Consider the following 13,811-nt stretch of genomic DNA (forward strand, 5'->3'; position numbering starts at 1 on the left):
CACCCCTTTCCATTAACAACTTCCCATTCTAGCTGATGACCTGGCCACATGATTCATAGAGAAAAATAGCTTTTATCAGACAAGTACCACCTCATCTTTTCATCTTTAATTTCTCCAACACCATTTTTAATACATCTAGGCACTCTACCTTCCCTTCTATTCTAGAGGAAGAAGTATCAGTGCTCCTCTTTCAGGCCAAATTCTCCAATTGTGTCCTCATTCTCTTTCTCCTCTCAAGGACTTTGCTTTTACAATCATCTACTTTCTCTTCTACAATATTCTTTCCTTCTCCACTGAGTTATACCCATCAGCGTATAAATATGCCTTAACATCATCCCTATGAAAACAAAACAAAAGCCTTGACCTCCACATCACCATGTTCTATTATACCATTTCTCTCCTCCCTTTCACAAGAGCTGCTTTTTTCTCTCTCTCCTTGACACCAAATTAGATCTACATACCCACCATCCTGCTGAAATAGCTCTGATCAAAATTGCCAATAACGTAGTTCTTCCAAAACCAATGGCTGATTCTGAATCCTCATCTTAATTAATTGCCACTTTGTCTGTGAAGCACATTCTTTTCTAGGTTTCTGTAACCCTATGCTTGCCAGATTTTCTTCCTGCCCCAGTAGCTACTCTGGAATATTCATGTTTGGCTTTGTTTTTTTTTTTTTTTTTTTTTTTTTTTTTTTTTTTTTTTTTTTTTTTTTTTAATTTTTGACAGGCAGAGTGGACAGTGAGAGAGAGAGACAGAGAGAGAAAGGTCTTCCTTTGCCGTTGGTTCACCCTCCAATGGCCGCCGCTGCAGCCGGCGCACCGTGCTGATCCGATGGCAGGAGCCAGGATCCAGGTGCTTTTCCTGGTCTCCCATGGGGTGCAGGGCCCAAGCACCTGGGCCATCCTCCACTGCACTCCCTGGCCATAGCAGAGAGCTGGCCTGGAAGAGGGGCAACCGGGACAGAATCCGGCGCCCCAACCGGGACTAGAACCCGGTGTGCCGGCGCCGCAAGGTGGAGGATTAGCCTATTGAGCCACGGCGCCGGCCCTCATGTTTGGCTTTGTAATACATGGCATGTGATAGACAGTATACTGTGCTGTATGGCCAACTAGCAAAAGGTACTATAAATGGTCTCCCAATTCACTTTAATTTTTAGGATGACTAAAGTGTAAAATCTGTTTTATAGAGGAGGTATATAAATACACGTATACTACATGTCATCTACAACTAATCACGTAAGTTTTGGCTTCATGTTGGTATGTAAAATAGTTTTTTTTCATTTCCCATGCATTTAAAAACTTTTGTTAGGATAACAGGAAAAGTATGTAGAATTTAACAATAGCATCAAAAATCTGCAGTGAAAATAATCTATGTGTAGTAGATATAAAATTGAATATTAAGTCTACTGCATAGAGCAAAACATATAAAATAGAATAAAATAAGGCACAGAATCTGAACAATATGCGAAATATCATCTCAAGTGGCAACCAGCTCAATGTTAAGGTGTTGTCATTCTGTGGCAAAATAGGAGATTTAAGAACGATAGTGTGTGTGTATGTGTGTGTGTGTATGGGTGTGCAGTTTGATGTCAGCATAAATTTGCTAACTGTTCTATATGTTGATAAAACTGTCCTTTTTTTAATTTCTTGACAGGCAGAGTGGACAGTGAGAGATAGAGAAACAGAGAGAAAGGTCTTCCTTTGCGTTGGTTCACCCTCCAATGGCCGCCGCGGCCAGCGCGCTGCGGCCGGCGCACCGCGCTGATCTGAAGCCAGGAGCCAGGTGCTTCTCCTGGTCGCCCATGCGGGTGCAAGGCCCAAGCACTTGGGCCATCCTCCACTGCCCTCCAGGGCCATAGCAGAGAGCTGGCCTGGAAGAGGGGCAACCGGGACAGAATCCGGCAACCTGACCAGGACTAGAACCCGGTGTGCCAGTGCCACAAGCGGAGGATTAGCCTAGTGAGCCGCAGTGCCGGCCAAAACTGTCCTTTATTCCAAGAGTATACCCTTCATAATTTTTGGATGCTATAGCAGTTTTGCTTTCACAAAATAGCAGTACTATTTGTTGTTTTTTGTTTTGCAATGCCTTTTATTTACAAAACAAGACGTTGGCAATCTTATATGTATCCCCTATTATTTTTGTACTGTTATGTGAAATACAAAACACTGGAACATTATGATGTGTTACTGTGCCCTCAGAATATTATCTGGACAATGAGGAATTGAATTCTCCCAAATCACACAGATAATTAATGGTAGATCTTGGACACAGAGCTGCCATTTCCTTACTGTCCGTATATTTTTCTTTTCCTTCCTTTCTTGGATACTTTGTTTGAAACTATATAAGATAGTGCTTACAATTATTTCATTGTTCTATTAGATTTTGCTATGTATATTGGAGAAATCAGGAGCATATGACAATTTTAAAACATATAGCAATTAATTGGCAGACATAACTACTGAAATTGCTTCCTGATACATCTTTTCTATATAATTATATCATGTATCAGTTCAGCAATTTTCTTACTTCACTCCAATTTGTACAACTCTATTTTTGCAGTCTTCTCTTTTACTAGAAGAGATATTATGGCCCTGAGCATAAGAGGACCTTTAGTCTTAGTGGAAGTACAATAAGTATGGATTTGATAGAATCTAGATTTTAATCCTAAGTGGTCCTTGTGAGCAGTGGTGGGACTTGCATGGGATGGTCATGGATATTCCATGAGCTCTGAGGAGTTGAATGCATATGTAGGAATGTTAAAAGGAAGGAACCATAGCCATAATGTCTTTGAGTTATAGGGAAGGCCCTAGGAACAGACAGAAGGTTGAGAAAAGCATAGGCAGAAGTGTCATATGGGTTGGGGTAGCATCTAGGAGGCTGGCAAAGATAAAGAGGAGACTGCTTAAATATACATTCAGAATGAAGGAATTGAGGTGAGAAGCCTGGACAATACAAGAGTAGAGGATCTGGGCTTGGAGTATCTGGCCAAAAGAGACTTCATGGATGGAGCATGAGTATGAGAAGTGGCTACAGCAGCAACCAGAATGACCTCCCTGACCAGCCCCAGGGACCAAAAGCAAAGCATCCTTAGAAGAATGTGGCTCAAGCCTCCAGGGACTTCCAGAAAGGTTTCTGGTTTACTGTGGTAATATTTCTAGATGTGTACTTAAAAATCTCCTTCTCTCTCTCTCTCTCTCTCTCTCTCTCTCTCTCACACACACACACACACACACATACCTTCTATTTATAGCTTACTCTTCTATTGAAACTAGTTATTAGACCAAATAAATGAACAGTGAGCTAATGGCTATTCAGAGCCCACTGAATTAAATACTCTTCACTTGAAATTCCATCTGCCATTAGATCCTCTCAGCTGATGATGGGTCTTTCTGCATATGCATTCTGCCATTGCCCATACCTAATGCAAGCAGTGAAGAGATGTCCTCATAATGAAGCACATTGCCCACCCTTCCCCAATCCCTCCCACCCTCACCCCCTCTATTGTCATACTCCATCAAGTCCCATCTCTAGCCTCCTTTGTCACCTCCAGTGAGAGCCAGCAGATGGAGCAGCAGCTCGAGACTCTATACACTGACCTCCTACCTCAGATATAATAATTAGCCACAGTCATAAGATGTCATGGGGGACCAGTTTAACAAGGCAACCAAGCTATCTCCTCAGTGGTTCAATAGTTTAGAGCCCTGATGCCTTTCTAAGGGTCTCTGATGGAACTTAGAATAGAAAATACTAGTGGAGAGTTAACATGCACCCACTTCTCAGCTAAGGTACTCTTACATACCTCACTTCAATTCAACTTCACAAAAAATCCTACAAGTACATTTTTAAAATTCTTCTTACGTTGATAAGGAAATAGTGGCCCAGAGAAGTTCAAGTGGCTGGCCAAAATGTCACAACAAAAATGAAGTTTCAGAGCTGAGATTTAAATTCATTTCTATTGAGCTTTGAAGGCCATATTCTTTCTACTACCCATTGGCACCCCCAGAAAATACAATAATTTATCTCATGTTTCTCAAGTATACAAAAGTTAGTTGCTGCCTCTTAGTTTTTCAGTTTTATTTCCATGCGTAATTCTCTACAAAGGGTCATTTTCCGTATTTGTCTTAAAATGGTATATGTTAACGTGGCACATGTTAGCTTGTTTTACATGGCATTTTTTAACCATATGACTTCCTTAAAAATTGGCCATACACAATATTTTAAAATAGATATCAACACTTTGGATACCCAGGCCCTTTGCTGCATTAAAATGAAATTGGAAGATGCGCTGGTTGGCTATACCATATAACTGTTGTGAATTTTTTTTGTTTTGATTGAAGTTGTATTACCTGGGGAATTCTGTCTACAGCTTATATAATATTAATTGTTCCCAATTTAATCATAGACTCATAAACACAAACTTGAATAGGGATGGGTTAAGGTAAGGCAGGAAGTAAGGGACACATAGATGTGAGCTAAATTTTTGGTTTTCCAGATTCTGGGTGGGAGATAGAGACGTCTCAAAAGACATGCAGGTAAGATCTTCAGAATTATGGTGGTCCTATATTTTTATAAATGGCCAATGATAGAGATTAAAAATGTAAAAAAGTCTGAAAATGTTTGTCAGTACAATATCACAGGCTATGTTTTCATTTTATCAGTAATGCATATCAAGGAAGCTCTGTGTCCTATAAATCAATCATGCGGATGACTGTGGCAATTTGTTAATGAAAAAACAAATGGAATTAGCTTGGAAGTTACCATAGGTGTTAGTTGATATTGCTTAACTAGGCCCAGTTATTTGATTTGCCATTAAACTTGCAATATTTAAGTTTTACTTTGAGAATTCTTTGTCAAGATGGAATACACCTAGGATACCAGGCTTTGATTGTCAGGTTTTGTGAGATGACCTCGGAATGAGTTTAGATTTAAAAATGACATCCTTAGTAGCAATGTACCCATAGGAATTCATTGAGCTCCTCTGAGTTAACCATGCAATGATCTTTTTTTAATGTTTACATTAATCTCTATGTTTTACATTAATGCTTATGTCTCAATGCCACAATTAGGATATTTTTGATATCTTGTGTTGCCCTAATTGCTAAGAAGTATGCTCTAAGCTAATTTCAGAATGATGATAGCATCCTATGAAAGTCATTTATTGTTGCTGCAGTTGACTGAATATTTGATGATTTAAAGGTACCCTGATTTTTTTTAAGATGTGTGTTAATCATTTCCGATGATCTGTATATGGTCTTTCTGGTAGTTTCATGGGGTGGCAGACTGCACCATCAGATGCAGAGAGAGTATGCTTATGAGGGCTCTGTCAACTCACCACCTGCCTGATGTGTGCCTCCCTTCTCTGGCCCTCATAGGACCACCTCTGTGCCCAGTCTAGGGCTAGGAGTGAGAGCACAGCCTCCCCTGTGCATTACACAGCTTGCTTTCTACTCCAAGAGTAGGAAGGGAGAGGGGAAATTTGAAAGGAAACTGTGCCTCTAAGTGCCTAACTTGTGCTTTGTGGACTATCTGAATACTCAAACGTGGATTTATAGAGAGGAGAAAGTGGCTGGAGAATTAAGTGGCAGCTTGGAAGCTCAAGAGGCAACAGTCCTAATCCCAGGGCCTCAGTTTCTTTCATTCACACCTGTGTGAATGGCTCCTACAGAATGATTGCAAGAGGTGTGGGTATGTGTGCGTGAGAGGGAAGGAGATTGTAAGAGGTCAAACTTTGAGGCCAAACCTCAGCCATAGCACAGGTTGCTTCCAGTGCACAGTAACTCTTAGCACCATGCAGCAAGGGGCTCAGAGACTGAAGTGGCTTCAGGTGGTCCAGCAACTTGTCAACCATGTCGAATCCTTGGCCTCTCACTTTCATATGGAATGAAGACTACAGTGGGGCCCTTGCTGACTGGGAGCTTCTATGGGACATGGCTCTGTCCGTGAAGCTGGTAGGTATCATTTTCCTGCCACCTAAATCAGATCTCCTGTTTGGTATTGTCTGTTTCCCCAGTAAGTGACTTCCTCCTGCCCCATTTGCGTGGAGTCCTGAAGGCAGAAATTATGCTATCTTCAGTGTCTGAATCCTCCTTGGCACCATCCTGAGCACAGTGTGAGTTCAATCAGGATTTGTTGTCTAAAGAAATAAATGGGAGAACTGATGAATAGGCAGACTGGGAGAATGATTAGGATCCTATTACCCTTGTCAGGACTACCTTACAATGTATGTCCCATTGGGTCTCTAATTGTTTGTTTTCCTGTCCCATCTAGACATTTTAACTGAAAGAAAGGGGCCAGGTCTGGAAGTTATTTGTCTTACCAACTTCTCCATGCCCAACACTGTTCTAGGCACAGAGGAAATGATTGCTGATCCATTAAGAAACACTTTCAGGAAGCAGAGAAAGTATTCTCTGTTCCTAAGTAGTTGTTTCACGGAGAAAACAGCTGTGGAGCTGAACTAGATGCTTTTGCCGAACTACTGACTGAATGTGAATGTTGGATTCCAGTATTTAAAAAAAAATATATCAGTGTTTGCATTTATTATACAATTCACAGAACTATTGTAATCCGTAATAAAATTTAATTTCCATTAAAAAAACTATCAGAACACTAGATGCAGATGCATATTGATTTGACTTCTCTTATCTGTAGAGTTCTCCTCAGTGCTACCAACTCTGATAGTCATTATTAGATTTTCTACAAAGCCCCAGGGAACACGATTCTTTCTATTTTGACAGCATTTCCTCCCATATGGAAATGGCCATTTATAGTTCCAGGTGTAGAGATGATATTTGCAGTTGGCAAGAGTGAGTCAGAGCTCAGCTTGAAAAGACAAGAAGACCAAACTTTTAATAATAGAAGTAATGAAAACAAGAGGACAAGGAGTAAGAGAGTGACAATGTGTGATGCTTACAGAAATCCTGTGAGAGCTGAACCAAAGAGGCATTTTATTTTATTTTATCTTATTTTACAGTTGGAAAAACTGGAACACATGGGTAAAGTTACTAAGTTCTGTTCTCAAGTTATAGGGCCAGGACTCACACACAATTGTTTTGAATCATAGGCAAGTGCTTTTACAATGTCTGCATACCACTGTTATTTTTCCATCTTTAATGTAAAAATTAATATTTGATGGGTTTGTATGGAAAAAAAGAGAAAAAGACATTTTCAAGAGACTGGGCCATACATTTTTTAACCCTGAGCAGCCTACATTCATGCAATGCAACTGTCATATTGAAGATTTAAGCCTTTGTTACAATCTTTTTGACCTTTGTGTTTAGGAAAGATATTTGTTAGAAGTTCAAAAACTGTCTTGAAAAATACAGTTGCTCCAACATTGAACAATAGAGTGACATTGTACTTGCTGTAAATAATTACCAGTTGAGTTCTATAATCTTGTTATATATTAGAGGAGTGTCTTCTAGTATATGGTGTACAAATAGTCCTTCTATGGAATAGTGATGTTTGTTAATTGAAAAAAAAATTAAAATTGAACTGTAACTAAAAACCCAAGAATTTAAGGGTCAAGAAAGTTGGTACTGTGCTGTATTAAAATAATGTGATGGGTGTCACACAGCCTTTGATTTGCATCATGGATCACTTCGAGCAAGATCTGGATTGCACTTAGCTGGATACAGAATCTCTTATTTTGCAGAACTAGTTTCCACGGGATGATGTCCTTTGTAGCTCTTAACACAGTTATAGCTATGCATTAGATATGTGATTTGTGTTTTACATATATGCCTTCCCATTTAGTCTACAATTACATGAGGGAGGAAACTATGTCTCCTTTTGTTTTCCATTGTATATCTGCCTAGCGCCAGCATGGTAGAACAGTTCTTAGATCTGTTGTTGAATGAATGAATGAAATGTGGTAGCCCAAATCACTCATGGTTCCCTATCAGGTTCTTTACAATGTAGGCCTAACTAGCTTTTTGGGCCTTTTTTTCTACTGCTTCTTCTACCCAATATTTTAGCGTATTATTGTTATGGGAAGGGTAATTGTATAGCAAGTCATTGAAACTGAGAAATATTTGAGTATGAAAGGGGATTCTATCAATAAATGTGCCTGGATACCAAGTGTAAACTGGAAGCATACTAAGTAACCCAGGATGGATCATTCCTCATTATCCATGACTCTGTCTCAGCCTGCCTCCCATACTTGCAATTTAATGCTCCCTGGAGGAGAGACTCTTAAATATAGAAGGTATTCATTAAATACTGGTTGAAAATAATGTGTGTAAAGTCGTTTCCTGTGAATTGAAGATTTGTTGCGTTTTTTTATTTATTTATATTTTTTGGAGAGGCAGAGTTAGTGAGAGAGAGAGAGAGATAGAGAGAGAGAGAGGTCTTCCTTTTTCCGTTGGTTCATCCCGGTTCAGCCCGCTACGGCCGGCACATTGCAGCCAGTGCGCGCTGCGCTGATCCGAAGCCAGGAGCCATGTACTTCCTCGTCTCCCATGCAGGTGAAGGGCCCAAGGACCTGGGCTATCCTCCACTGCACTCCCGGGCTACAGCAGAGAGCTGGACTGGAAGAGGAGCAACCGGGACAGAATCCAGCGCCCCGACTGGGACTAGATTTCGGGGTGCCAGTGCCGCAGGTGGAGGATTAGCCTAGTGAGCCCCGGCGCTGGCCAATTTGCTGCATTTTTTAACATGTACCTTTTGAAGCTGAAGAAATCAGGTGCCCTAATCTATTCACCCTTTCCCCATATATAGTTGTGTTCATACTGCAATCTATCAGAAATAGATTACAAGACCTGAGAAATAGAGATGCTGTAGCAGTGTTCCCTTTTGTCTCCTAAGGCAGTGAGTGAAAGGGACCCATCTTTCTTCTTACCAAAACAGGAGAATTATGGAAGTGATCAGATTGCAATCCTGGAGAGAATGCAGGTGTGAGGGGAATACTTAGGGACATTTAGGGTATGCTCATAACCCGCACAGGAAATGTTCAGACCACAGACATTTCTCCAGGTGGTTGTCCCACTCTCAAGTCCTTCATCATGCACTGTTTTGTAGCAGGTATCTCACACTGACATTTAGCTTTTTGCCCTCACTGACTCTGGAGCCCTTGGAGGAAAGGGCCATGTGCCTGACATGGATTAAACCCTCAGTACATTTCTGATATCGACTTGAATTTTGATTGACTAGGAAAGTGTCAAATTACAAAAGATGGCTCATGAAATTCACATGGTGTTTCTGAGACTCTTCCTAAGTGCCAAATCAGGCATGCAATTTACACAGGATTTCAGCCTTGATGTTTAGAATAAGATTTGTAGGCATCTGGTTGGACTCCCAAGTTCAAAGAGAACTCAGTTGAATCATAGAAGTGTTTTACATTGGTCTCATGTTTTTTACTGAATAATTTGCTAAACCATGTCAGAAGGTTGAAACATCCTTAAAAATTACAAGGTCAAACTCCCTTTTTGGATAGATGAGCCAAAAAAAAAAAAAAAGCCCATGGGGAAGGAGTATGACTGAGTGTCCTACAACTAATAAGTGAAAGAATAAGGAATCATTTTCTTTCTGCTCCCTGTTCCACATTCTTACTGCTTCATTAAGGTAAAGCCAACTTGGCCATTCAGATAGTTACTGCTTTTAATTTAATAGAGAAAAGTGTTGATGGCCACATTTTTTTCCTTCTTTAAAATTTTTCACACAGTGTAATCCTTTATAGAATAATCTTCTCTGGAAATAACTAGATTGTTTTTAAATTTTTTGTATTTATTTTGTTTTAGGTAAGCATTCCCAGTGATCCAAGCTGTGTTGAAGAAATCTTGCGGGTGAGTTTAAAACCTTCATTTCTGTGCCTTCTTATAAAGAAGTAATCTATCTGCTTAATCTGTTTGTAGTAAGATACCTCCTGTTTCAAGGAGTATCATTATGGGAAATCCTTGCAGTCAACTTTGAGACTTTTTTTCCTTATACTACCTGTCTCATCTCTTGCCTGTCCTCTTGTGCATCATCTAATATCAAGAAGCCTTCATCCTATTCCTACATCCTTCTCTATGTTCCTTTATTTATTTTTTAAAGATTTATTTATTTATTTGAAAGGTGGAGTTAGAGAGGCAGAGGCAGAGAGAGAGAGAAAGGTCTTCCATCCACTAGTTCACTGCCCAAATGGCTGCAACAGCCAGAGATGGGCCAATCTGAAGCCAGGAGCCTGGAGTTTCTTTTGGTTCTCCCATATGGGTGCGGGGTCCCAAGGACTTGCACCATCTCCTATTGCTTTTTCAGGCCATAGCAGAGAGCTGAAAGTGCAGCAGCTGGGACTCAGACTGACACCCACACCACAGGCAGCAGCTTTACCCACTACGTCATAGCACCAGCCCTTCTAAGTTCCTTTTGAATTTTGGATGAGGGCCCATCACCTTCTTTAAGGAACTTTTTCTGTTCAAGAACCATACCCTAAATCTTCACATTTCTGCTTTCTGCTTTCTGGGGTTTTAACTTCTCTGCTATCTCCCAATATACTGTTGATGTACCATAATTATGGAGACAGTGGCTTATAATAGGGGGATGAGATATGGGGTGGGGAGAGGGAGAGATGTTTGGAAATGGTGGCATATTGTGGGAAATGTTACTTATGGGAGTGAATTGATATATGGGAATGGCCTGGAGGCAGAACAAAATTGAAAAAGTGCCTATCACCTCCACTGAAGTAACAAATCCAAAGGAAAAAACCAAAGCAAAACAAAAAAAAATATGTATCTACCTACTACCCTAGGTGTTGGCATCATAGGGCAATATGGTATTTCAAGAACAGGAATCATAGGAATGAATCCCTGTCTAGTATCACCATTTGTCACTTCTGTGACTTTGGATAGATGGCTTTATCTTTCTGAATCTTCCTTTCATCTCTAAAGTGGACAATAATAGTTACCCTTCCTCTCATGCAGGTGTGGGTAGCAATGTAAAAAACATGTAATTTTTTAATCTGGAAAAGAAAACAATTTGAATGCCAATTAAAATTTTTTGTGTGCTTTCCTCACTGACTAGTCACCCCAACTCTTTCCTGGGCCCCCACTCCAGTAAGTGCCTTTGCAGCAACCCAGTGTTCAAAGCAAGTCCTGTGAAAATACAGCCTAAGGAATAGTAAAGAGCAGAAGCTTGTTTACTCTCAAGATGGCCTGCCACCCAATTTCACCTTGTGTGAATATTCGTGCATCTATTTTCACCCAAGGACATTGCTATCAACTATTAAAAAGATGAGTCACATCATTCTGGTCAGAGATGAGACTGTATGGATTCCACATGTGTTGGCAAATTTATATTATTAGAGCCCAGCAACCCTTCAGTCATCTGTCCCTAGGACCTATGGGCTCAACTGGAGGTGGGGGGGCTGTGGTGAAATCCATAAGTGTAAAAGTGTAATGGACTCAGCTGGTTGTTCCTTCCCACTGGGTGGACACTAGGAAAACAGATTCAATCAGTGCTCATTTCTTGGCTGCCTTTCTTTTTTAAAAAAACATTTAATAAATATAAATTTCAAAAGTACAGCAAACTGTTGAAATCCTTACTTAATGTATACTAAGCTGATCTTCTGTATATTAAGATAATCGAAAATGAATGTTGATGTGAATGGAAGGGGAGAGGGAGTGGGAAAGGGGAGGTTGTGGGTGGGAGGGACGGTATGGGGGGGAAGCCATTGTAATCCATAAATCGTACTTTGGAAATTTATATTCATTAAATAAAAGTTATAGCAGCTTTTCCCCCCATAACCTCCCTCCCACGCACAACCATCCCATCTCCCACTCCCTCTCCCATTCAATTCTTCATCAAGATTCATTTTCAATTATCTTTATATACAGAAGATCAACTTAATATATACTAAGTAAAGATTTCAACACTTTGCACCCACACAGATAACCAAAGTATAAAGTACTGCTTGAATATTGGTTTTACCGTTAATTCGCATAGTACAACACATTAAGGACAGAGATCATACATGGGGAGGAAGTGCACAGTGACTCCCATTGATGATTTAACAATTGACACACTTATTTATGAAGTCAGTAATCACCTGAGGCCCTTATAATGAGCTGCCAAGGCTATGGAAGCCTCCTGAGTTCACAAACTCTGACCTTATTTAGAGAGGGCCATAATCAAAGTGGAAGTTCTCTCCTCGCTTCAGAGAAAGACACCTCCTTCTTTGATGGCCCGTTCTTTCCACTGGGATCTCACTCATAAAGATCGTTTATTTAGCTCATTTTTTTTGCCACAGTGTCTTGGCTTTCCATGCCTGAGAAACTCTCATGGGCTTTTGAGCAAGATCCAAATGACTTAAGGGCTGATTCTGAGGCCAGAGTGCTGTTTAGGGCATCTGCTGTGTATCCCAATTCCCATGTTGGAATGTTCCCTCCTCTTTAATTCTATCAGTTATTATTAGTAGACACTAGTCTTGTTTATGTGATTCCTTTGACACTTAATACTGTCATTTTTTCTTTTATTTTTTATTATTTTTATTTAGCAAATATAAATTTTCAAAGTACAGTTAATGGATTACAATGCCCCCCCATAATTTCCCTCCCACTCACATCCCTCCCATCTCCCACTCCCTCTCCCATTCCATTCATATAAAGATTCATTTTCAATTATCTATATATACAGAAGATCAATTCAGTATATATTAAGTAAAGATTTCTTCAGTTTGCACCCAAACAGAAACACAAAGTGTAAAATACTGTTTCAGTATTAGTTGTAGCATTACTTCACATTGGACAACATATTAAGTACAGATCCCACATGAGAAGTAAGTACACAGTTACTCCTGTTGTTGACTTAACAAATTGACACTCTTGTTTATGGCGTCTGTAATCTCCCTAGGCTCTAGTCACGAGTTGCCAAGGCTATGGAAGCCTTTAGAGTTCGCCAACTTTGATCTTATTTAGACAGGGTCATAGTCAAAGGGGAAGTTCTCTCCTCCCTTCAGAGAAAGGTACCTCCTTCTTTGATGGCCCCGTTCTTTCCACTGGGATCTCACTCGCAGAGATCTTCCATTTAGGTCTTCTTTTTTTTTCCAGGGTGTCTTGGCTTTCCATGCCTGCAATACTCTCATGGGCTCTTCAGCCAGATACGAATGCCTTAAGGGCTGATTCTGAGGCCAGAGTGCTATTTAGGACATCTGCCATTCTATGAGTCTATTGTGTATCCCGCTTCCCATGATGGATTGTTCTCTCCCTTTTTGATTCTATCAGCTAGTATTAGCAGACACTAGTCTTGTTTGTGTGATCCCTTTGACTCTTAGACCTATCATTGTGATCAATTGTGAACTGAAATTGATCACTTGGAATAGTGAGATGGCATTGGTACATGCCACCTTGATGGGATTGTATTGGGATCCCCTGGCATGATTCTAACTCTACCATTTTGTGCAAGTCCGATTGAGCATGTCCCAAATTGTACATCTCCTCCCTCTCTTAACCCACTCTTATATTTAACAGGGATCACTTTTCAGTTAAAATTTAAACACCTAAGAATAATTGTGTGTTAATCACAGAGTTCAACCAATAGTACTAGAACAAAACAAAGAGAAAATACTAAAATAGAAAAAGTATTACATTGTACATCAACAATCAGAACAAGAGCTGATCAAGTCACTGTTTCTCATAGTGTCCATTTCACTTCAACAGGTTTCCCCTTTGGTGCTCAGTTAGTTGTTGTGGATCAGGGAGAACATATCATATTTGTCCCTTTGGGACTGGCTTAATTCACTCAACATAATGTTTTCCAGATTCCTCCATCTTGTTACAAATGACCAGATTTCATTGTTTTTGACTGCTGTATAGTATTCTATAGAGTACATGTCCCACAAT

General features: G+C 40.1%; 1 protein-coding gene across 2 annotated transcripts in view; it reads left to right on the top strand.

The window, feature by feature from the left end:
- Positions 1 to 13,811, top strand: part of AFF2 (ALF transcription elongation factor 2) — a 592,065-nt gene that overhangs the window by 356,539 nt on the left and 221,715 nt on the right. For both annotated transcript variants that reach the window (XM_008273461.5, XM_051831608.3), the window contains exon 4: positions 9,735 to 9,779. In XM_008273461.5, the coding sequence (XP_008271683.3) occupies positions 9,735 to 9,779 (45 nt within the window). The remainder of the gene's footprint in view (positions 1 to 9,734; positions 9,780 to 13,811) is intronic.

The sequence above is a fragment of the Oryctolagus cuniculus genome, chromosome X, assembly GCF_051225735.1.
Source record: "Oryctolagus cuniculus isolate XC-2025 breed Fujian yellow rabbit chromosome X, ASM5122573v1, whole genome shotgun sequence".
Classification (NCBI taxonomy): Eukaryota; Metazoa; Chordata; class Mammalia; order Lagomorpha; family Leporidae; genus Oryctolagus; species Oryctolagus cuniculus.